The sequence below is a fragment of the Peromyscus maniculatus genome, chromosome 23 (genome assembly GCF_049852395.1).
Source record: "Peromyscus maniculatus bairdii isolate BWxNUB_F1_BW_parent chromosome 23, HU_Pman_BW_mat_3.1, whole genome shotgun sequence".
Taxonomy (NCBI): Eukaryota; Metazoa; Chordata; class Mammalia; order Rodentia; family Cricetidae; genus Peromyscus; species Peromyscus maniculatus.
In genome coordinates, this window is record NC_134874.1 from 32,461,829 (window position 1) to 32,486,390 (window position 24,562).

A 24,562-nucleotide genomic window follows, 5' to 3' on the forward strand; every position below is an offset into this window, starting at 1 on the left:
TCTTGGTTAGGAATGGGAGCTCCTGTTCACTTCCCCCTTTGATGTAGGAAGACACATCTTTAATCTAGATCTTTTGAGCTGGGAAAAGACAAGCAATTGAGGCATGAAGACACATGCCTTTAACTGAGAACTTGAGGCAGGAAGCCACACTTTAATCCAGCCCACACCTCCTGCTGGAAGCCTATATAAGAACATGGAAGAAGGAAGCTTTTGCTCTTTGCCTGATTGTTCTGGTCTTGTTAACAAGTGCATTCCTTCACTGGCATTACAGCCTATTTCTTCCAAAGATCCAAATTAGAAGTGGGTCTTCCTACTTCAACTTAAGAAAAAAATTCCTCACAGATATGCCCTCCATTTTGGGGGGTTAGTTCATTCCAGATGCAAACAAGTTGGCAAGCAATAACCATCACACCTTCTTAAGCAATAATGCCAAGAAGAGTTCATTAGTCATCCCACCTCAGCTAACCTAATAGATATAATCTCACACTTCCATGCCCAGTATTGGGTATCATCCAATTGACTGTTTGACTGTTGAGATTCACCATGATTGTGCCCATGAAGTATTGAGTTCACTTTGTGTACTAACACGATAGAGCCATTCTGTCTGGTGAAGGACAACATTCTCTCTTATACTCACAGAAACCTGTAGATGATAGTCTATTGTAGGCAGAGTTTCTCTGGGTGCTAGCAGCAGCTTCATAAAAACCACATTGAGCTTTAACATAAATTATAAATGTTTACCCAATAGCTCAGGCTTATTACTAACTAGCTCTTACAACTCATTCCTATTAATGTATATTCTCCCATGAGGCTTAGCGCTTTTACGTCTATCCAATTAGGTATGTCAGACTCGTTCTGCATCTGGCTGGCAACTCCTCTGACACCACCCTTCCATATCCCATCATTCTCAATTTGGCTTTCCCACCTAACTTTTACCTGTTCAGCTATTGGCCATTTAGCTTGTTTATTAAACCAATCACACCAACATATATTCACAGTGTACAAAAGGATTATTCAAGAGCAGTCTAGCAGTTAGGGTCCAATGAAGCAGGCAGAACAGAGCCCTTCCATTTCTTCCTTCAGGACTTGTAGCAGTCCATGCATAGTCCTCTGTTCACTGTTAGCTCCTGCTTCACGTGGCACCAACAGGGTAGAGTGCTGGGTAAAATGGATGTTTACTCTGACAGAACTGCCACGTCTCCTATATACTGGCAAGGAAGGGACTAGTGTTAATGGGTAGCTCATTTCCAGCCTATGCGCCTCATCCTGGACTGCCATGCAGGATGACTGAGGTGTAAAGGAGGTCAGAGACGTGTCCTTCATCCTTGAGCCTCTGACCTTATGAGTGAGCAGGGATCTGATCTCTGACCCCTACCTTGGCTCTTTTTCATGCATTCTTGATTCTGATTCCAAGATACAGATGGTGCCTTAGGAAGTTCCCATAAGCTAATACCCATGTTCCAAGGGCTAAAGGACATGAGCAATTGGGGATCCACCTTCTTGACACACATCTTGCCACAGGCTGTGTCTGTCCTCTATGTTTTGTATATTTATGACTTTCTCCTGGAGTATCTGACATGGTGGTCTTTGGGTGGAAATGAGTTCATATCTGAGGATTGTGTTTCCTCCAGGCTCTCATCTCTTTGGTAGGTTGATGGACTTTGATCTTTACAAGTCTGTCTGATCTTCTGCATTGTCTCATTGAACAACTCTGGGCTTGGCTCCTTCTCACAGACAATCTCAGTAGCCTTAATACATTGTGTCTCCTCTCCTTAAACTCAACAGTTATTGCTTCTGAGCAAGGTGTCCCTCCTAGACCTAGGAGCAGTCTCTACCCCCATTATCTTCTTCCTCCCTTCTCTGGTGCATTCCTCTGGGATCATGGGTCCTGTAGACACTGCACCTGGTAATGCATCAAGGTGTGTGATATCCTTTCTACCTGGGAACATTGAAACATTGCTCAAAAGAATGCCCAACTGAGTCTCTTATGTCCCATGTCTCTTTTATTCCATAATTTTCTCTCCCTCACTAAGCTCATCAGAGTCACAAGACAACTTGGAGAGAAGAAGACAAAACAGAAACCTTCTCTGGAGACTGCATGCCCAGAAAGACGGTTGAATCTTAATAGGTTATCTGACTCATGCCCTTGCCTTGTGGGTAGAGGTGAAACCTTGCTGTTGAACAGCTGATACACTTGAATATGAAAAAAGAGAGGGAAGAGTTGAGTCTAAAATCAGCTAGGAAAGGTCTCCTAATCAGATTAGTGTAAAAGAACAACTAAATTACATTAAAAAAAACCTGAAAAAGTTTGTCCCAAAATTTATGGAAAGTGACAAAGCCAAACCACTGACTTTTGATGGTCCATTTGGAACTCTCGAACACCTAATGCTCTGACCCCAATTAGTGCAATGTCTGCTAACTTCCTTGACACTGTGTCTACTTTATACCCGTCTGTAGCTGTGCTGCAGGCAGCCTCATGTACAGACACCCTCATTTTGCATGGAAAGGCAGAAGCCTCTGAGAAGTGTCCACCTTTAGTGCTTTTTTGAAGACAAAACACATGGCCTTCACCTAGGCCTTGCCAAAAATGTACGACTTCTGTGCATGGATCTGGCTACCACTTTATGTCTGAGACTAAGTGGTGGGATGAGTTAAGGGTCCTGGGTGAGCTTTCAAAAGATGGACCTAGTATTGGCCTCCATAACCTGTTTGGTGTGGCATAGTCACACAGGGTGAAGAGTGAGTATCATGGGTCACAGTCAGCAAAAGGGCTGACAGATGTGCTGCCTTTCTGGGTCTGGGCCTGCCGGTGGGTAGAATGGAAGGAGAGAAGTGATTCAGACTCATAAGAGAGTTGATAAATCTGCCTGGGTCTGGGCATAGAGAGGCTTCATGGGTGGGCAGCACATTATGATAGAACAGGTTTAGAATAGGTTTAGAATACTCCAGAGAGCTGGGTATGGGGCACTTACCTGTGTCCATACCTGAATTGGCATTAGGTTGAGGGTCCCTCATAAAGCTAGGCAGGAAGGACAATGGAGGATGACCCCTGCCAATACCACCACTGAGGGATCTGACACTAGGGGATCAGAATGGAGGGCAAGTGGTAACTGAGTGTGTGGACTAATGCAGGATAGTGCATACCCTCCTCTCGCATCCATGTGCATGAACACTTACCTGCAGCCAAGCAAATGAATCTAATCCACACCTATGATCAAACCTACACTCACACATGCACATTCATGCATACCCATGAACAAGAAATCTGAATGGCATGTGGCACAATTGCAATAAATTCATAACCATTTCTGGTTAAAGATGTAGTAAAGTCAATTATTGCCAAATATCATGCCACCATCGGGAAACTTAATCACTTGCATGATTTGCTTGTATTCCCAGATCATTGCACATTGCAGAGACTGTTGATTCCTTGGGTCTCTATTGCATTGGAACTGATTTATGTAACATTTCACTTGCTCAATTTGAGTGTTTATTTCACTCATAAGACCGTCAATCATTAGAAAGCAATTACCTACACAATATTTAGAAAATCTAAAGTTCTCGTTGTTGGTTTAGCTGATTTTATGAACATCACATGAACCCACTAAAATTGATATACTTATGATATGAAATGGATACATAAATATTGTCTCCTTCTGAAAATATGAAATAAAGAAGCAAAATACATTAAATATATAGATTTCCATTAATGAAATGAAATGTTTAAAACTCCTCTCCATGTCCTTTGAAGAATGGAAATTATCATTTCAACAATGCTTGAGTTTGCTAGACAAATCTTTTTAAGAAATTTTTTATTCATTCCACATATTGACCACAGATACCTCCTTCATCCCTTCTGCTCTGCCTCTAGCCTTTCCCCACAGCCTACCACTCATCTCCTCCTTCAAAAATGTATGGCCTCCCATGGAGAGTCAGCAAAACCCAGAACATTCAGCTGAGGAAGGTCCAAGCCCCACACCCTTTCATCAAGGCTGTGCAAGATGTCCCACATTAGGCAATGGGCTCCAAAAAGCTAGCTCATGCTCCAGGGATAGATCCTATTCCTACAGTCAGGGTGCAGTGAAACACACCAAGCTACACAAATATCTCACCCCCACCGAGGGCCCAGTACAGTCCCATGTAAGGCTCCACAGCTGTGGGTCCAGAGTTAATGAGTTCCCACTAGCTTGGTTCAGTTGTTTCTGTAAGTCTTCCCATCATGGTCTTGATGCCCCTTGATCATAGAATCAATCTTCCCTCTCATCGACTGGACTTCTAGAACTCAGCCTGGTGCTTAGCTCTCTGCATGGGTTTCTATCAGTTATTCACTGAAGGCTCTATGATGACAGTTAGGGCTTTTCACCAATCTGATCACCAGGGTAGGACAACTCAGGCACCCTTTCCACTATTACTAGTAATCTTAGCTGGGGTCATGCCTGTGGATTCCTGGGAACTTCCCTGACCAGGTTTCTCCCTATCCATACCATAATGTCTCCCTCTATCAAGATATCTCTTTCATTGCTCTCCCACTCTGCCCCTGTTCCAGTTCCACCATCCCATTCCCCTATGCTCACATCCCATACAACTACCCTCCATTGTCCCCCATAACCCCCAGTTCACTCAGGAAGTCTCATCTATTTCCCTCTCCCAGGAATTCCTTGCATCACTCTTAGGTCCTCCTTGTTACCTAGCTTCTCTGGTATGTACTCACTCATAAATGGATACCAGAAGTAAAGAAAAGGGTAACCAAACTACAACCCACAGCTCCAGATAAGATATACAAATATTTTAATATTTGCATATTGATGTTATTCCTTTTCACCAGCCTCACTGGTTATGTTGATGGACAATTTTTGCATCCAACTGAACTTTCAGATGTGCTAACACCTGCTGAATGGATGTCACTCTGGATTCAAAGTTGCCTATTTCATCTTTCAAAATGGTCTTTGCTTCTCCTAGTAGTTCATGGGGTTTTTTCTTGAGAGTGGCTAATGAAAGCACTCTCATATATCACTAGGCATTTATCTGCCAACATTCTATCGTTACACATCTTCTAAGTCCTGGAGTTTCTTTTGTATTTCTAGTTCTGCTCTTAGCTTGTGATTCTCTTCCTAGTCCGTGCAAATTTCTTTATGTTTTTTGATCTTGGAGTAAAATGCTGACATCCTATACAGCTGCTTCCTTCATAGTGATTCTCTTCTTTCCAAGTTGAGAGTTTCATGTGAGACTTTTACTACATAAAAGATTGTATTCCTGCCGTCCTCATCTGTCAACTCTTACCTGAAATTGGAATGATAAAAATTGTAAACACAAACACTAAAGTTTAAACACAAGTTTGGCCACAGGGAAGGATAAAATTCTTCTTTCCAAGGAAATCGATGCCTTCTCTAAGCCCAATGACCTGGATTTGAAACTCAGAACACACCTGGCAAAAGGGGAGGAACAGATCCCACAAACTATCCACTGACCTCCACACCCAAAATGAGACTTCACAAGTGGCCCTAAATAGAATACATGTGAAAATGTTAATTTAACAATACACAATCAAAGACAGATTATTTTATGTTGCTTTGGGTGTCCACTGTCTGGAAATGCAACAAATCTCTTACTCATATCTCTCCTGGTCTTTCTCTGCTTTAATTTCCTTCAAGGGAAGACGGTTCAGCAGCTGCCCAACAATCCTGTTCAGTAGGTCTAGTCACATGTCCTAAGTCCATGCACTTTTACCCACATCAAGTAAGGATACTACATAGGTAGGAAGCAGGACCAAGAGCTGACAGTCTGCAAGCTCATGACTTTCTGTCCCCCTAGGTTTAACGGAAAATGATGACACACTTAGACCAGATGGCCGCACAATGACAGAAGAAAATCCCTTGGAGGTAAGAGAGCCTTTTTCTCTCTAAAGTAGAAAGGTTACTTTAGTGATCTTATGTTTCAGAGGATATCCCACTGAACAACAAAACTGAGCAGGCATCATGGGTATTAGAGAGTTAGTTTGGAAGGGGAGAAGAAGAATTGTACCAGCCTGGTCCAAACTGAATAGAGCATCAAAGCATCCAGTGTTAATTATCAGTCTTGTGAGCAGGCTTTTTCTTCTGGAGAAAAAAGATCCTCTTAGATAAAACTTAAAGTTTTGGTTTAGAAGTTGTCAGGCACTTCAGATCCCCTCAATTTCCATGCAGTACGTTCTACAACAGTCATATGGAGCAATCTTCCTATGTCCAGTGTAGGGATGCTGAAGGTTAGACTTTTAACACGTGAGCATTAGTGTAAATAATTGAGGCTACATTGTGGCAGGGTTAATTTCATAGCAGGATCATAAAGATGCTCCAGCATGTTGCAGTGTGGCTTAGGGAACACGCAGCAGAGACCAAACAGATAGTGCCTCTTGATCTGGTGTGGGAACCAGCAAAAGTGGGAAGGGGTACAAGTGAGGAACACCAGTTCTTTTGTGACACCATCATATATACTAAAGCAGAGTCTTTTATTTGAAGACTCTTTCCCACTTTGATTGGCATTATATCATGTTCATATGTGTTTCAATGACCCATGCAAACAGAACTCATCATGACCTAGGCCACAGACTGTTTTCTTTCTTTTATGTTTCAGGTGCGTTGCCGCAGCCAAAGAAGGAGTATGTATTATGGAATCTCTTCCTTAAGACACCCTTTACAAATGAATTTTATAAATACTGGGTATCCTTATATCTAAGCAGCCACTGTGATTTATGCCACCTATTGGGAGCATTTGGACTGTATTTTTTTTTTAAAGTGGACCCCTAAGTTAAAAAAAAAATAGTGGAGGCATTTGTCCATATGCACTGGATTCAGCTATGATGCCTGTAGTTAGTCTGGAATGGTGTATACCAGGCTACATCTAAATCTGTTTTCCCCAAGATAGGTATCCCAATTGCTCAGTCCAATCTACAGGGACAAGCTGTTGAATTACCATATTAGGATACAAGCTTGACCTAAAGTATATATGTCAAAGCCCATCACATGTAGTACATTTATTTGTTTGTGTGCTACTCTATGGAAGAATAAACCATGGCACAGAGGTAAATGATGAGGCTGTCCATGCAGATCAAGAGACCTTCTATAGCCCGAGGTCTTGGTAATCCCTAACTTGCAACATCCCAGTATCTGCCTTCAATAGGTCAAAACTGCAGAGATCAGGACCCTGTAGTTACTACCACAGAAGGCAAATGCCCAGGGTATTGTTTCTCATCTACCTACAGACATTCAGAAAAATGAAAGGTTAGAATGCCCACAGGCTTCTAGTCAGATCAGTGATCTGAGAATGGGAGACAGACAATGCATGGGGTGATGCGGCAGAGGTTTTTCCCTTAGAGTTTTACAGTACAGTACAGTACTGATTTGGAACACACACACACACACACACACACACACACACACACACACACACACACACACACACAAACAGTTAGTTAGAAGAGTAGCCATGCTTTGAAAGAGGGCAAGGAAAGGTTTATGGTTATAGAGGAGGGTTTTCACTGAGAAACAGGCGTGGGAAATGATGTCCTTATTATAGTATCAAATAGGAAAGAAAGATTTTTTAAAGAAATAGTTAGATATGATTGTTTTTGCTTTCTCTTATATTTCTTTTGTCATGTTTGGTTGTTTCTTTCAGAAATTTTTATTTCAAGTGGGAGACAGATAGGGAGTGCATCCAGATGAGGGGGGGGTGGTTGGGAGGAACTGGCAGGATCAGGGGGAGATGAAACTATAATTTAGGAATATTGTATGAAAAAATCTGTTTCCAACAAGAGGGAAAAAATGAAAAATTAAAAAATTCTCTCATGCAAATTTAAGATCACGATTTTAATAGAACAAAAATAAATGTAATATATATAAAAAATAATTACAAGATTTAGTAAATAGACAACATTAGCATGAGCACAAAAGAGACACTCATCTAAACAATAATATCCACTAGGAACTCCAGTTACCACGTGTCTCTGGATCTGTGCTGAAGCATTTTCTTAATAGAAGGACGTTTTTTAAAGATATATTTATTTTCATTTTGGGTATACAAGTGTTCACCTGCATAAATGTATGTGCACCATTTGTATCTATGATACATATGCAGACTCAAATTAGCTGTATGGTTTCTAGCAACTGGAGTTATAGACTGTTTTGAGCTGTTTTTTCTGTGATAGAAACCAACCAGACCTGTGTCCTCTACAGGAACAGCAGGGGATGTTAACCTCTGGTCTCCTTAGCTCCTGGAAACAGGTTTTTAAATGTGAGCTAGACTCTGGGCTCCAAGGGGACTTCTGCTCACTGGTAGTCAGTGTCCATATTGCCTGTGAGTGGGAGCACTAGGGGGACCACAGGCAGCAGGTAGGAGTAAGAAGAGCATCGTTATTTGCAAAATGGTTTCTGTATATTTGCTCAGGCATGTGCTATGAAGGCCTTTGGCAAAGAAGAGCTAGTTCTTGAGAGAGAATGTGGTTCATTGCATACCTACCATTTCTAAGGCCTTGGGTTTGAGCTCCCAGTAAGCAAAAGATGTGCTGTGGTTGTATAGCTTTATAAACCTCCTTCAGAGGTGCCGATGGGAGAATTTTAAGTTCAAAGTCATCTATTTCTACAAAGTGGCATTGAGATCACTGTGGGCCAGAGACCTTTTCTCTAAAAAAAAGTGAAAAAAAACAACAGAGGGGAGTAGGACTTCGTCCATTGCCGGTGTGTTTCTGTGTGGGAAAAGATTCTGGAGAAACAGAACTTTCATGAAGAATAGATGAACAGCACCTTGCAAACTCACATGTAGCCTGTGTAGACTACCATTCTTTTAGCTTAACTCAGTTCAGACTGTCCACACAGTTTCAGGGGACATCTGTCACCCACAATGGCACCAGGCTGCTTTTCCAGCCTCTTCCTGTAGAGGGTTTATCCAGGTTTGGTGAGATTAAAAGAGTTTCCTTTCCTCCCATCCTCCACGTGACAGCTTGGTTTAGATTGACTTGGAGCCTGGAAGCATTGGTATCCTCCCAATTTTGTTCCGGAGGTTCAGACTCAGTCACTGAGAGGCCGGTGACAGGTTGAGGATGATAGAGGAAGGTGCTGTTTATTGATCCAGGAATCCCACAGCTCATTTGGGAGGTAGCTCACACTTGGAGTCAGGGACTGCCTGCAGAGCATGTCTCCTGTCAGTTGTTTCTGTCAGGAGAGGTCGTCACTGGCACACAAATGCAGCTGTTACTGCTCCATTGTGTGAAATGTCACAAGTTTTCAAAGCTTCTTAACTTCCTACCTCCCATGGACAATGCCATACATTGTCCATGAGATATACTACTATATAAGGGGCAGTCAAAGAATGAAGAATAACAGTTCTCCAGTGTTCTAGAGTAAATGCAACAGTTTGTCTGAATTCAGTTACTCCTGTGTAGCTGAAGTCTTCTGGTATCTCACAGACATCACAGGGCACTTCTGAATGCCTGTGCTTTTTCCTATAGTATATATTACAAAGATCTGTATTAGCTTAGTGAGTCCTGTGGGTAGTCCTTAAGAAATTCTTAGGGTCTTAGTGAGCAGCTGGTGAATGGAGCCATTGCAAAGGTGTCATGGGCTCTAAGAAGAATTAGAGTGATACCACTCTGCTCTGGCACCACACTCACAAAGTGTGTTCAGTCATGGGGCACTTCCTTCTGCATTTCCACATAAATTAGCTTTTACTTGTCATGTTCATGTAATGCTTAACTGGTTGTACACTATTCAGTGATCCTCCTGAAGCACAATCTCACTCTGATGACTGTACCCGGAAACAAGCAATCAGATCAAATGTACAAACAAACAGTTGTTAGTTTCCTCTGTTTTTCTGCCATGAGGCTGACATGAAACTCTATTCTCGATGCATTCCCAGTTTCTCCTTTATTGAAGAGAATTCAGCAAAGACAAGCAATACCGCATACAGATGTGATGACACCAGAAATCTGTAAATTTTATTCTATAGAAATTCCTAATGAAAAAGGTATGTTGTGAATTCTGTAATTCTGTCCAGTTGTGTAATGTGGTGATAATCATTTTCTTTATATGTAAATCTAAAGAGAAGCTTAAGACTATTTCCCTATGTAGGATAATTCCAATATATCTAAGTCTTCATTGTAAACACAACTACAGATTTTAAAATGCATCTGATGTCACCTTTGGCTCTCATTCAATAGCATGAACTGGTGGAAACTGAGGCTCATTAGTATGAGTCAGGGTGGCTTCACCTGCTGTAGACAGGAATAGGTGAATCACCCTTAATCCTTTCTCCCACATGTGGGTAATGCAGATGGAGTAGAGCTGATGTTCCTAAAAGGAACCTGGCAAAGTTCTAGCATCTCATGACAGAGGGTGAGATTCACCTTAGATAACAATGTTCCAGGTATGATCCAATGAGCAAGAGTCCACTAGTGGTCATGTTATGCATTGTTTTTTCAGTTAGCAATGGGTTAAAGATTTCATTAAGGACAACAAAAATAGGAGGTATCTGTTCTGTTCCTGTTACAAGGACATAATGGAAAGTGAGCAGAGTGTGCTATTTAATGTGCTTTGCTTATCCTCTCATTGGTACACATTTCCTCAGAACATTTACTGTTTTAAGTCTGTGATACTACCAATAATTCACGGTTTGGGATGGACTTACTAGCTCTGCATTGTAACTATGCCTGCCTGGATAATTTATTCAGTTGTTGTCACAAAATCTTGTGAAGATAACCTAAAAGGGAAATGGTACATTTTCAATATAGTCTCAGCTTATAGACTGTAACACAGGGTAATTATATATACAGGCAGGAATCTGTGGCAGAGTCCCGTTATAACATGTCAGCGACCAGAAGATTTAATGCTCATGCTCAGCTTACCTTTTTATATAACCTTGATCCCTTCCTAAGCCATGATGTCATGCAGAGTTCAGTAGTCTTTCCACCTCACCTAACCTAAACTGCTCTAATCTCACACTTGCTGCCCAGTACTGGGTATCATCCAATTGACTGTTGAGATTCACCATGACAGTGCCCATGAAGTGTTGTGTTCACTTTGTGTCCTTACCTGTGATAGATCCACTGTGTCTGGGGAGGAACAGTATTCTCTCTTGTACTCTAAGGAACCTGTAGGTGATAGTCTAGCAGAGTAAGCCCAATGATAAAGGAAGAACAGAGCCCTTCCATTTCTTCCTTCAGGACTTGTAGCAGTCCATGCATAGTCCTCTGTTCACTTTTAACTCCTGCTTCACGTGGCACCAACAGGGTAGACTGCTGGGTAAAATGGCTGTTTAGTCTGACACAACGACCACATCTGCAATATACTGGCAAGGAAGGGCCTAGTGTTAATGTGTAGCTCATTTCCAGCCTATGTGCCTCATCCTGGACTGCCATGCAGGATGACTGAAGTGTAAAGGAGGTCAGAGACTTGTCCTTCATCCTTGAGCCTCTGACCTTATGAGTGAGCAGGGATCTGATCTCTGACCCCTGCCTTGGCTCTTTTTCATGCATTCTTGATTCTGATTCCAAGATACATATGGTGTCTTAGGAAGTTCCCATAAGCTAATATCCATGTGCCAAGAGCTGAAGGACATGAGCAATTGGGGATCCACCTTCTTGACACACATCTTGCTACAGGCTGTGTCTGTCCTCTATGTTTGTATATTTATGAATTTCTCCTGGAGTATCTGACATGGTGGTCTTTGGGCGGCAATGAGTTCATATCTGAGGAGTGTGTTTCCTCCAGGCTCTCATCTCTTTGGTAGGTTGATGGACTTTGATCTTTACAAGTCTGTCTGATCTTCTGCATTGTCTCATTGAACAACTCTGGGCTCGGCTCCTTCTCACAGACAATCTCAGTAGCCTTAATACATTGTGTCTCCTCTCCTTAAACTCAACAGTTATTGCTTCTGAGCAAGGTGTCCCTCCTAGATCTAGGAGCAGTCTCTACCCCCATTATCTTCCTCCTCCCTTCTCTGGTACCTTCCTCTGGGATCATGGGTCCTGTAGACACTGCACCTGGTAATGCATCAAGGTGTGTGATATCCTTTCTACCTGGGAACATTGAAACATTGCTCAAAAGAATGCCCAACTGAGTCTCTTATGTCCCATGTCTCTTTTATTCCATAATTTTCTCTCCCTCACTAAGCTCATCAGAGTCACAAGACAACTTGGAGAGAAGAAGACAAAACAGAAACCTTCTCTGGAGACTGCATGCCCAGAAAGACGGTTGAATCTTAATAGGTTATCTGACTCATGCCCTTGCCTTGTGGGTAGAGGAGAAACCTTGCTGTTGAACAGCTGATACACTTGAATATGAAAAAAGAGAGGGAAGAGTTGAGTCTAAAATCAGCTAGGAAAGGTCTCCTAATCAGATTAGTGTAAAAGAACAACTAAATAACATTAAAAAAAAACCCTGAAAAAGTTGTCCCAAAATTTATGGAAAGTGACAAAGCCAAACCACTGACTTTTGATGGTCCATTTGGAACTCTCAAACACCTAATGCTCTGACCCAAATTAGTGCAATGTCTGCTAATTTCCTTGACACTGTGTCTACTTTATACCCGTCTGTAGCTGTGCTGCAGGCAGCCTCATGTACAGACACCCTCTTTTTACATGGAAAGGCAGATGCCTCTGAGAAATATCCACCTTTAGTGCTTTTTTGAAGACAAAACACGTGGCCTTCACCTAGGCCTTGCCAAAAATGTATGACTTCTATTCATGGATCTGGCTACCACTTTATGTCTGAGACTAAGTGGTGGGATGAGTTAAGGGTCCTGGGTGAGATTTCAAAAGATGGTCCTAGTATTGGCCTCCATAATCTGTTTGGTGTGGCATAGTCACACAGGGTGAAGAGTGAGTATCATGGGTCACAGTCAGCAAAAGGGCTGACAGATGTGCTGCCTTTCTGGGTCTGGGCCTGCTGATGGGTGGAATGGAAGGAGAGAAGTGATTCAGACTCATAAGAGAGTTGATAAATCTGCCTGGGTCTGGGAATAGAGGGCCTTCATGGGTGGGCAGCACATTATGATAGAACAGGTTTAGAATAGGTTTCGAATACTCCAGAGAGCCTGGGTATGGGGCAATTGCTTGTGTCCATACCTGAATTGGCATTAGGTTGAGGGTCCTTCATAAAGCTAGGCAAGAAGGACTATGGAGGATGACCCCTGCCAATACCACCAGTGAGGGTTCTGACACTAGGGGATCAGAATGGAGGGCAGGTGGTAACTGAGTGTGTGGACTAATGCAGGATAGTCCACACCCTCCTCTCACATCCATGCACACGAACACTTACCTACAACCAAGCAAATGCATCTAATCCACACCTATGATCAAAACTACACTCACACATGCACATTCATGCATACCCATGAACAAGAAATCTGAATAGCATGTGGCACAATTACAATAAAATCATAACCATTTGTGGTTAAAGTTGTAGTAAAGTTTAATTATTGGCAAATATCATGCCACCATTGAGATACTTAATCACTTGCATGATTTGCTTGAGTTTCCATGTCATTGCTCATTGCAGAGATTGTTTTCTTGGGTCTCTATTGCATTGGAACTGATTTATGTAACATTTCACTTGCTCAATTCGAGTGTTTATTTCACTCATAAGACCGTCAATCATTAGAAAGCAATTACCTACACAATGTTTAGTAAATCTAAAGTTCTCATTGTTATGGTTTAGCTGATTTTATGAATATCACATGAACCTACTATAATTGATATACTTATGATATAAATGGAACATGAATATTGTCTCCTTCTCAACATCTGAAATAAAGAAGCAATATATGTTAAATACACAGATTTCCATTAATGAAATGAAATGATTAAAACTCCCCTCCAAGTCCTTTGAAGAATGGAAATTATCATTTAAATCAATGCTTGAGTGTGCTAGACAAACATCTTTTTAGGAAACTATTTATTCATTTCACATACCAAACACAAATTTGTCCCTCATTCCTCCCTCTCCCGTCTTTTCCCCCAGCCTAACCCTCATCCCCTCCATCAAAAATGTATGGCCTCCCATGGAGAGTCAGCAAAGCCCAGAACATTCAGCTGAGGCAGGTCCACACCTCTCCCCTTTCATCAAGGCTGTGCAAGGTGTCCCTACCATGGGCAATGGGCTCCAAAAGCCAGTTCATGCTCCAGGGATAGATCCTATTCCCACTGTCAGGGTGCCATGAAACACACCAAGCTACACAACGGTCTTGCCCAGGCAAAGGCCCAGTCCATTCCCATGCTGTGGGTCCAAAGTTCATGAGTGCCCACCAGCTTAGTTTAGTTGTATCTGTAAGTCTTCCCATCATGGTCTTGATGCCCACCCATTCCACATCTGTGGGTCCAAAGTTCATGAGTGCCCACCAGCTTAGTTTAGTTGTATCTGTAAGTCTTCCCATCATGGTCTTGATGCCCCTTGCTCATAGAATTACTCTTCCCTCTCTTCGACTGAACATGCTTGGCCATGGCTCTCTGCATCTGTTTCCATCAGTTACTAGATGAAGGCTCTTTATGACAGTTAGGGTAGTCACCAATCTGATCACCAGGGTAGGCTAGCTCAGGCAACCTTTCCACAACTGTTAGTAATCTAAGTTGGGTCATGCCTGTGGATTCCAGGGAACTTCCCTGACCAGGTTTCTCCCTATCCCCATGATGTCTCCTTCTATCAAGTTATCTCTTTCATTGCTCTCCCATGCTACCCATCCCATTCCCTGCTCAACCGTCCCATTTCCCCATGCCCCGATCCCATATCCCTACTTTCCATTGTCCCACCCTAACCCCCAGGTTTCTCATCTATTTCCCCTTCTGAGGGCGTTCCTCATGTCCCTTTTAGGGTCCTCCTTGTTATCTAGCATCTCTGGTATTTACTCACTCATTAGTATATACCAGAAGTAAAGCAAAGTTAACCAAACTACAACCCACAGCTCCATAGAAGATAGACAAATATTTTAAATGCATGCTGATATGTATCCTTTTCACCAGCCTCACTGGTTATGTTGATGGACAATTTTTGCATCCAACTGAACTTTCAGATGTGCTAACACCTGCTGAATGGATGTCACTCTGGATTCAAAGTTGCCTATTTCATCTTTCAAAATGGTCTTTGCTTCTCCTAGTAGTTCATGGGTTTTTTTCTTGAGAGTGGCTAATGAAAGCACTCTCATATATCACTAGGCATTTATCTGCCAACATTCCATCGTTACACATCTTCTAAGTCCTGGAGTCTTTTGTATTTCTAGTTCTGCTCTTAGCTTGTGATTCTCTTCCTAGTCCGTGCAAATTTCTTTATGTTTTTTGATCTTGGAGTAAAATGCTCACATCCTATACAGCTGCTTCCTTCACAGTGATTCCCTTCTTTCCAAGTTGAGAGTTTCATGTGAGACATTTAGTACATAAAAGATTGTATTCCTGCCGTCCTCATCTGTCAACTCTTACCTGAAATTGGAATGATAAAAATTGTAAACACAGCCGGGCGGTGGTGGCGCACGCCTTTAATCCCAGCACTCGGGAGGCAGAGGTGGGTAGATCTCTGTGAGTTGGAGGCCAGCCTGGGCTACCAAGTGAGCTCCAGGAAAGGCGCAAAGCTGCACAGAGAAACCCTGTCTCGAAAAACCAAAAAAAAAAAAAATTGTAAACACACACACAAATTAAACACAAGTTTGGCCATAAGGAAGGAAAAAATTCTTCTTTCCAAGGATATCAATGCCTTCTCCAAGCCCGATGACCTGGATTTGAAACTCAGGACACACCTGGCAAAAGGGGAGGAACAGATTCCACAAGCTATCCACTGATCTCCACACGTAAAACGAGACCTCACAAGTGGCCCTCCAAACAGAATACATGTGAAAATGTTAATTTAACAATACACAATCAAAGACAGATTATTTTATGTTGCTTTGGGTGTCCACTGTCTGGAAATGCAACAAATCTCTTACTCATATGTCTCCTGGTCTTTCTCTGCTTTAATTTCCTTCAAGGGAAGACGGTTCAGCAGCTGCCCAACAATCCTGTTCAGTAGGTCTAGTCACATGTCCTAAGTCCATGCACTTTTACCCACATCAAGTAAGGATACTACATAGGTAGGAAGCAGGACCAAGAGCTGACAGTCTGCAAGCTCATGACTTTCTCTCCCCCTAGGTTTAACGGAAAATGATGACACACTTAGACCAGATGGCCGCACAGTGACAGAAGAAAATTCGTCGGAGGTAAGAGAGCCTTTTTCTCTCTAAAATAGAAAGGTTACTTTAGTGATCTTACGTTTCAGAGGATATCCCACTGAAAAACAAAACTGAGCAGGCATCATGGGTATTAGAGAGTTAGTTTGGAAGGGGAGAAGAAGAATTGTACCAGCCTGGTCCAAACTGAATAGAGCATCAAAGCATCCAGTGTTAATTATCAGTCTTGTGAGCAGGCCTTTTCTTCTGGAGAAAAAAGGTTCTCTTTAGATAAAACTTAAAGTTTTGGTTTAGAAGTTGTCAGGCACTTCAGATCCTCTCAATTTCCATGCAGTATGTTCCACAACAGTCATATGGAGCAAGCTTCTTATGTCTAGTGTGGGGTTGTAGGTGGTTAGACTTTTAATACATGAGCATTAGTGTAAATAATTGAAGCTACATTGTGGCAGGGTTAATTTCATAGCAGGATCATAAAGATGCTCCAGCATGTTGCAGTGTGGCTTAGGGAACACGCAGCAGAGACCAAACAGATAGTGCCTCTTGATCTGGTGTGGGAACCAGCAAAAGTGGGAAGAGGTACAAGTGAGGAACCCCAGTTCTTTTGTGACACCATCATATATACTAAAGCAGAGTCTTTTATTTGAAGACTCTTTCCCACTTTGATTGGCATTATATCATGTTCATATGTGTTTCAAGGACCCATGTAAACAGAACTCATCATGACCTAGGCCACAGACTGTTTTCTTTTCTTTACATTTCAGGTAAATTGCAGAAACCGAAGACGAGGTATGTATTATGGAATCTCTTTCTTAAGACACCTTTTAGAAATGAATTGTATAAATACTGGGTATCCTAATGTCTAACCAGGCACTGTGATCTATGCCACCTATTGGGAAGCATTTGGACTGTACATTTTAAAAAGTGGGCCTCTAAGTTAAAAACAAAATTCTAGAGGCATTTTTCCATATGCCCTGGAATCAGCTACAATGCCTGTAGTTAGTCTGGAATGGGTGCACCACCCTCTAATTCTTTCTCCCACATGTGGGTGATGCAGATGGAGTAGAGCTGATGTTCCTCAAGGCACCTTGTTCCAATGTCTCATGACTGAGGGTGAAATTCAACTCAGTGAATTTGGATCAGTGTACCTGGTTTGAATCAATGAGCAAGGGTCCACTAATGGTCATGTTATGCATTGTCTTTGAGTTAGGAATGTGGTAAAGATTTCATTAAGGACAAGGAAAATAGAAGGTTCTTGTTCTATTCCAATTACAGGGACATGATGGAAAGTGAGCAGAGTGTGCTATTAAATGTGCTTTGCTTATCCTCCTCTCCTTTGTACACATTTCCCCAGAACATTTATTCTTTAAGTCCGTGATACTACCAAACTTTCAGGGTTTGGGATTCAGTTACTAGCTCTGCATTTTACTTTTGCCTGTCTGAATAATTTGTTCAGTTGTTGTTAAAAATTCCAGTGAAGATAACCTAAAAGGGAAATGGTAGATTTTTCAATATAGTCTCAGCTTATAGGCTGTAACACAGGGTAATTATATATACAGGCAGGAGTCTGTGGCAGAGTCCCATTATAACATGTCAGCGACCAGAAGATTTAATGCTCATGCTCAGCTTACCTTTTTATATATCCTTGATCCCTTCCTAAGCCATGATGTCATGCAGAGTTCAGTAGTCTTTCCACCTCACCTAAACTAAACTGCTCTAATCTCACACTTGCTGCCAAGTACTGGGTATCATCCAATTGACTGTTGAGATTCACCATGACAGTGCCCATGAAGTGTTGTGTTCACTTTGTGTACTTACCTGTGATAGAGACAATGTGGCTGGTGAGGAACAGTATTCTCTCTTTTACTCTAAGGAACAAGATAGTCTTGTAGGTGATAGTCTTGCAGAGTAAGCCCAATGATAAAGGAAGAACAGAGCCCTTCCATTTCTTCCTTCAGGACTTGTAGCAGTTCATGCATAGTCCTCGGTTCACTTTTAACTCCTGCTTCATGTGGCACCAACAGTGTAGAGTGCTGGGTAAAATGTCTGACAGAACTACCACATCTGCAATATACTGGCAAAGAAAGGCCTAGTGTTAATGTGTAGCTCTTTCCCAGCCCGTGTGCCTCATTTTAGACTCCATGCAGGATGACTGAGGTGTAAAGGAGGTCAGAGACTTGTCCTTCATTCTTGAGCCTCTGACCTTATGAGTGAGGAGAGGTCTGATCTCTGACCCCGGTCTAGGCTGTTTTTCATGCATTCTTGATTCTGATTCCAAGATACAGATGGTGCCTTAGGAAGTTCCCATAAGCTAATACCCATGTTCCAAGGGTTGAAGGACATGAGCAATTGGGGAGCAACCTTCTTGACACACATCTTGCCACAGGCTGTGTCTGTCCTCTATGTTTTGTATATTTATGACTTTGTACTCGAGTATCTGACATGGTGGTCTTTGGGCAGAAATGAGTTCATATCTGACAAGTGTGTTTCCTCCAGGCTCTCCCGTCTTTGGTAGGTTGATGGACTTTGATCTTTACAAGTCTGTCTGATCTTCTGCATTGTCTCATTGAACTACTTTGGCCTTGGCTCCTTTTCATAGACAATCTCAGTAGCCTTAATACAATGTGTCTCCTCTCCTTAAACTCAGCAGCTATTGCTTCTGAACAAGGTGTCCCTCCTAGATCTAGGAGCAGTCTCTACCCCCATTATCTTCCTCCTCCCTTCTCTGGTACCTACCTCTGGGATACTTAGTGTTATAGACACTGCATCTGGTAATACATCAAGGTGTGGGATATTCTTTCAACCTGGGAACATTGAAACATTGCTCAAAAGAATGCCCATCTGAGTCTCTTATGTTACTGGTGGGTAGAGATGAAAGCCTGCTGTTGAACACCTAATGCACTTGAATATGAGAAAAGAGAGGGAAGAGTTGAGTCTAAAATCAGCTAGGAAAGATTTCCTAATCAGATTAATGTAAAAGAATAACTAAATTATAAAAAAAACTGAAGGAAATTTTTCTAAAATTTATGGAAAGTGACAAAGCCAAACCACTGACTTTTGATGGTCAATTTGGAACTCTCGAACACCTAATGCACTGACACCAATTAGTGCAATGTCTGTTAACTTCCTTGACACTGTCTCTACTTTATACCCGTCTGTAGCTGTGCTGCAGGCAGCCTCATGTACAGACACCCTCATTTTGCATGGAAAGGCAGACGCCTCTGAGAAGTATCCACCTTTAGTGCTTTTTTTAAAGACAACACATATGGCCTTCACCTAGGCCTTGCCAAAAATGTACGACTTCTATGCATGGATCTGGCTACCACTTGTGTCTGAGACTAAGTGGTGGGATGAGTTAAGGGTCCTGGGTGAGATTTCAAAAGATGGACCTAGTATTGGCCTCCATAATCTGTTTGGTGTGGCATAGTCACACAGGGTGAAGAGTGAGTATCATGGGTCACAGTTAGGAAAAGGGCTTACACATGTGCTGCCTTTCTGGGTCTGGGCCTGCTGGTGGGTGGAATGGAAGGAGAGAAGTGATTCAGACTCATAAGAGAGTTGATAAATCTGCCTGGGTCTGGGCATAGAGGGCCTTCATGGGTTAGTAGCACTATATGATAGAACAGGTTTAGAATAGTTTTAGAATACTCCAGAGAGCCTGGGTATGGGGCACTTGCCTGTGTCCATACCTGTTTTGGCATTAGGTTGAGGGTCCTTCATAAAGCTAGGCAGGAAGGACTATGGAGGATGACCCCTGCCAATACCACCACTGTGGGTTCTGACACTAGGGGATCAGAATGGAGGGCAGGTGGTAACTGAGTGTGTGGACTAATGCAGGATAGTCCACACCCTCCTCTCACATCCATGCACACGAACACTTACCTACAACCAAGCAAATGCATCTAATCCACACCTATGATCAAAACTACACTCACACATGCACATTCATGCATACCCATGAACAAGAAATCTGAATGGCATGTGCACAATTACAATAAAATCATAACAATTTGTGGTTAAAGTTGTAGTAAAGTTAATTTTTGCCAAATATCATGCCACCATTGAGATACTTAATCACTTGCATGATTTGCTTGAGTTTCCATGTCATTGCTCATTGCAGAGATTGTTTTCTTGGGTCTCTATTGCATTGGAACTGATTTATGTAACATTTCACTTGCTCAATTCGAGTGTTTACTTCACTCATAAGACCATCAATCATTAGAAAGCAATTACCTACACAATGTTTATTAAATCTAAAATTCTCGCTGTTGTTGGTTTAGCTGATTTTATGAATATCACATGAACCTACTAAAATTGATATACTTATGATATAAATGGATACATGAATATTGTCTCCTCTGAATATATGAAAAAAGAAGCAATATACGTTAAATACACAGATTTCCATTAATGAAATGAAATGATTAAAACTCCCCTCCAAGTCCTTTGAAGAATGGAAATTATCATTAAAATCAATGCTTGAGTGTGCTAGACAAACATCTTTTTAGGAATCTCTTTATTCATTTCACATACAAACCACAAATTTGTCCCTCATTCCTCCCTCTTCCGTCTTTTCCCCCAGCCTAACCCTCATCCCCTCCATCAAAAATGTATGGCCTCCCATGGAGAGTCAGCAAAGCCCAGAACATTCAGCTGAGGCAGGTCCACACCTCTCCCCTTTCATCAAGGCTGTTAAAGGTGTCCCTACCATGGGCAATGGGCTCCAAAAGCCAGTTCATGCTCCAGGGATAGATCCTATTCCCACTGTCAGGGTGCCATGAAACACACCAAGCTACACAACGGTCTTGCCCAGGCAAAGGCCCAGTCCATTCCCATGCATGATCCACAGCTGTGGGTCCAAAGTTCATGAGTGCCCACCAGCTTAGTTTAGTTGTATCTGTCTTCCCATCATGGTCTTGATGCCCCTTGCTCATAGAATTACTCTTCCCTCTCTTCGACTGAACATGCTTGGCCATGGCTCTCTGCATCTGTTTCCATCAGTTACTAGATGAAGGCTCTTTATGACAGTTAGGGTAGTCACCAATCTGATCACCAGGGTAGGCTAGCTCAGGCAACCTTTCCACAACTGTTAGTAATCTAAGTTGGGTCATGCCTGTGGATTCCAGGGAACTTCCCTGACCAGGTTTCTCCCTATCCCCATGATGTCTTCCTCTATCAAGTTATCTCTTTCATTGCTCTCCCATGCTACCCATCCCATCCCCTGCTCAACCGTCCCATTTCCCCATGCCCCGATCCCATATCCCTACTTTCCATTGTCCCACCCTAACCCCCAGGTTTCTCATCTATTTCCCCTTCTGAGGGCGTTCCTCATGTCCCTTTTAGGGTCCTCCTTGTTATCTAGCATCTCTGGTATTTACTCACTCATTAGAAGATACCAGAAGTAAAGCAAAGTTAACCAGACTACAACCCACAGCTCCATAAAAGATAGACAAATATTTTAAATGTATGCTGATATGATTCCTTTTCATCAGCCTCACTGGTTATGTTGAAGGATAATTTTGCATCCAACTGAACTTTCAGATGTGCTAACACCTGCTGAATGGATGTCACTCTGGATTCAAAGTTGCCTATTTCATCTTTCAAAATGGTCTTTGCTTCTCCTAGTAGTTCATGGGTTTTTTTCTTGAGAGTGGCTAATGAAAGCACTCTCATATATCACTAGGCATTTATCTGCCAACATTCTATCGTTACACATCTTCTAAGTCCTGGAGTTTCTTTTGTATTTCTAGTTCTGCTCTTAGCTTGCGATTCTCTTCCTAGTCCATACAAATTTCTTTATGTTTTTTGATCTTGGAGTAAAATGCTGACATCCTATACAGCTGCTTCCTTCATAGTGATTCTCTTCTTTCCAAGTTGAGAGTTTCATGTGAGACTTTTACTACATAAAAGATTGTATTCCTGCCGTCTTCATCTGTCAACTCTTACCTGAAATTGGAATGATGAAAATTGTAAACACAAACACTAAAGTTTAAACACAAGTTTGGTCACAGGGAAGGATAAAATTCTTCTTTCCAAGGATATCGATGCCTTCTCTAAGCCCAATGACCTGGATTAGAAACTCAGAACACACCTGGCAAAAGGGGAGGAACAGATCCCACAAGCTATCCACTGACCTCCACACCCAAAATGAGACCTCACAAGTGGCCCTCCAAACAGAATACATGTGAAAATGTTAATTTAACAATACACAATCAAAGACAGATTATTTTATGTTGCTTTGGGTGTCCACTGTCTAGAAATGCAACAAATCTCTTACTCATATCTCTCCTGGTCTTTCTCTGCTTTAATTTCCTTCAAGGGAAGACGGTTCAGCAGCTGCCCAACAATCCTGTTCAGTAGGTCTAGTCACATGTCCTAAGTCCATGCACTTTTACCCACATCAAGCAAAGATGCTACATAGGTAGGAAGCAGGACCAAGAGCTGACAGTCTGCAAGCTCATGACTTTCTCTCCCCCTAGTTATACCAGAAAATGATGACACACTTAGACCAGATGGCCGCACAATGACAGAAGAAAATTCATCGGAGGTAAGAGAGCCTTTTTCTCTCTAAAATAGAAAGGTTACTTTAGTGATCTTAAGTTTCAGAGGATATCCCACTGAACAACAAAACTGAGCAGGCATCATGGGTATTAGAGAGTTAGCTTAGGAAGGGGAGAAGAAGAATTGTACCAGCCTGGTCCAAACTGAATAGAGCATCAAAGCATCCAGTGTTAATTATCAGTCTTGTGAGCAGGCCTTTTCTTCTGGAGAAAAAAGGTTCTCTTTAGATAAAACTTAAAGTTTTGGTTTAGAAGTTGTCAGGCACTTCAGATCCCCTCAATTTCCATGCAGTATGTTCCACAACAGTCATATGGAGCAAGCTTCTTATGTCTAGTGTGGGGTTGCAGGTGGTTAGACTTTTAACACATGAGCATTAGTATAAATATTTGAGGCTACATTGTGGCAGGGTTAATTTCATAGCAGTATCATAAAGATGCTCCAGCATGTTGCAGTGTGGCTTAGGGAACATGCAGCAGAGACCAAACAGATAGTGCCTCTTGATCTGGTGTGGGAACCAGCAAAAGTGGGAAGAGGTACAAGTGAGGAACCCCAGTTCTTTTGTGACACCATCATATGATATACTAAAGCAGAGTCTTTTATTTGAAGACTCTTTCCCACTTTGATTTGCATTATACCATGTTGATATGTGTTTCAATGTCCCATGCAAACAGAACTCATCATGACCTAGGCCACAGACTGTTTTCTTTTCTTTACATTTCAGGTGCATTGCAGAAATCGAAGACGAAGTATGTATTATGGAATCTTTTTCCTAAGACACGTTTTAGAAATGAACTGTGTAAATACTTGGTATCCTTATATCTAACCAGCCACTGTGATCTATGACACTGGGAAGCATTTGGACTGTATTTTTTAAAAAGTGGGTCTCTAAGTTAAAAAAATAGTGGAGGCATTTGTCCATGTGCACTGGATTCAGCTATGATGCCTGTAGTTAGTCTGGAATGGTGTACACCAGGCCACATCTAAATCTGTTTTTTCCCAAGATAGGTATCCCAATTGCTCAGTCCAATCTACAGGGACAAGCTGTTGAATTACCCTATTAGGATACACACTTGACCTTTATAAAGTATATATGTTCAAAGCCCATCATATGCAGTACATTTATTTGTTTGTGTGCTACTCTGTGAAAGAATAAACCATGGCACAGAGATAAGTGATGAGGCTGTCCATGGAGATGAAGAGACCTTCTATAGCCCCAGCACTTGGTAATCCCTAACTTGGAACATCCCAGTATCTGCCTTCAATAGGTCAAAACTGCAGAGATCAGGACCCTGTAGTGACTACCACAGAGAGCCCAGGGCATTACTTCTCATCTACATACAGACATTCCGAAGAATGAAAGGTTAGAAAGCACACAGGCTTCTAGTCAGATCACTGATTCTGAGAATGGGAAACAGATACTGCATGGCGAGATGGGGCAGGTGTGTTTCATTTAGAATTTTATAGTACATGGATTAATCCAGTAAGAACTAATGAAAAATGGAAGAAACACTTCTCAGAAAAAGAGCACAACAATTGTTTATACAATGCTCAGCCCTGAACACATATACATATAAAGCATAAAAGTAATATTATGTATACTGATCAGGTTCTATTTATTTGATTTGGAACACACACACACACACACACACACACACACACACACACACACTCCAGTTAGTGAGAAAAGGAGCCATGTTTTGAAAGAGAGCAAGGAAAGGTTTATGGGTCTAGAGGAGGGTTTTCATTGAGAAACAGGTGTGGGAAATGATGTCCTTATTATAATATCAAAAAAAAGATTTTTTAAAGAAATAGTTTGATATGATGGTTTTTC

At 41.9% G+C, this 24,562-nt stretch overlaps 1 protein-coding gene across 1 annotated transcript in view; it reads left to right on the forward strand.

Annotated features, from left to right (window-relative positions):
- Positions 1 to 24,562, forward strand: part of LOC143270578 (uncharacterized) — a 96,297-nt gene that overhangs the window by 40,328 nt on the left and 31,407 nt on the right. The window contains exons 16-22 of the mRNA XM_076561003.1: positions 5,812 to 5,879; positions 6,610 to 6,634; positions 9,886 to 9,993; positions 16,136 to 16,203; positions 16,935 to 16,959; positions 22,650 to 22,717; positions 23,453 to 23,477. Of these exons, the coding sequence (XP_076417118.1) occupies positions 5,812 to 5,879; positions 6,610 to 6,634; positions 9,886 to 9,993; positions 16,136 to 16,203; positions 16,935 to 16,959; positions 22,650 to 22,717; positions 23,453 to 23,477 (387 nt within the window). The remainder of the gene's footprint in view (positions 1 to 5,811; positions 5,880 to 6,609; positions 6,635 to 9,885; positions 9,994 to 16,135; positions 16,204 to 16,934; positions 16,960 to 22,649; positions 22,718 to 23,452; positions 23,478 to 24,562) is intronic.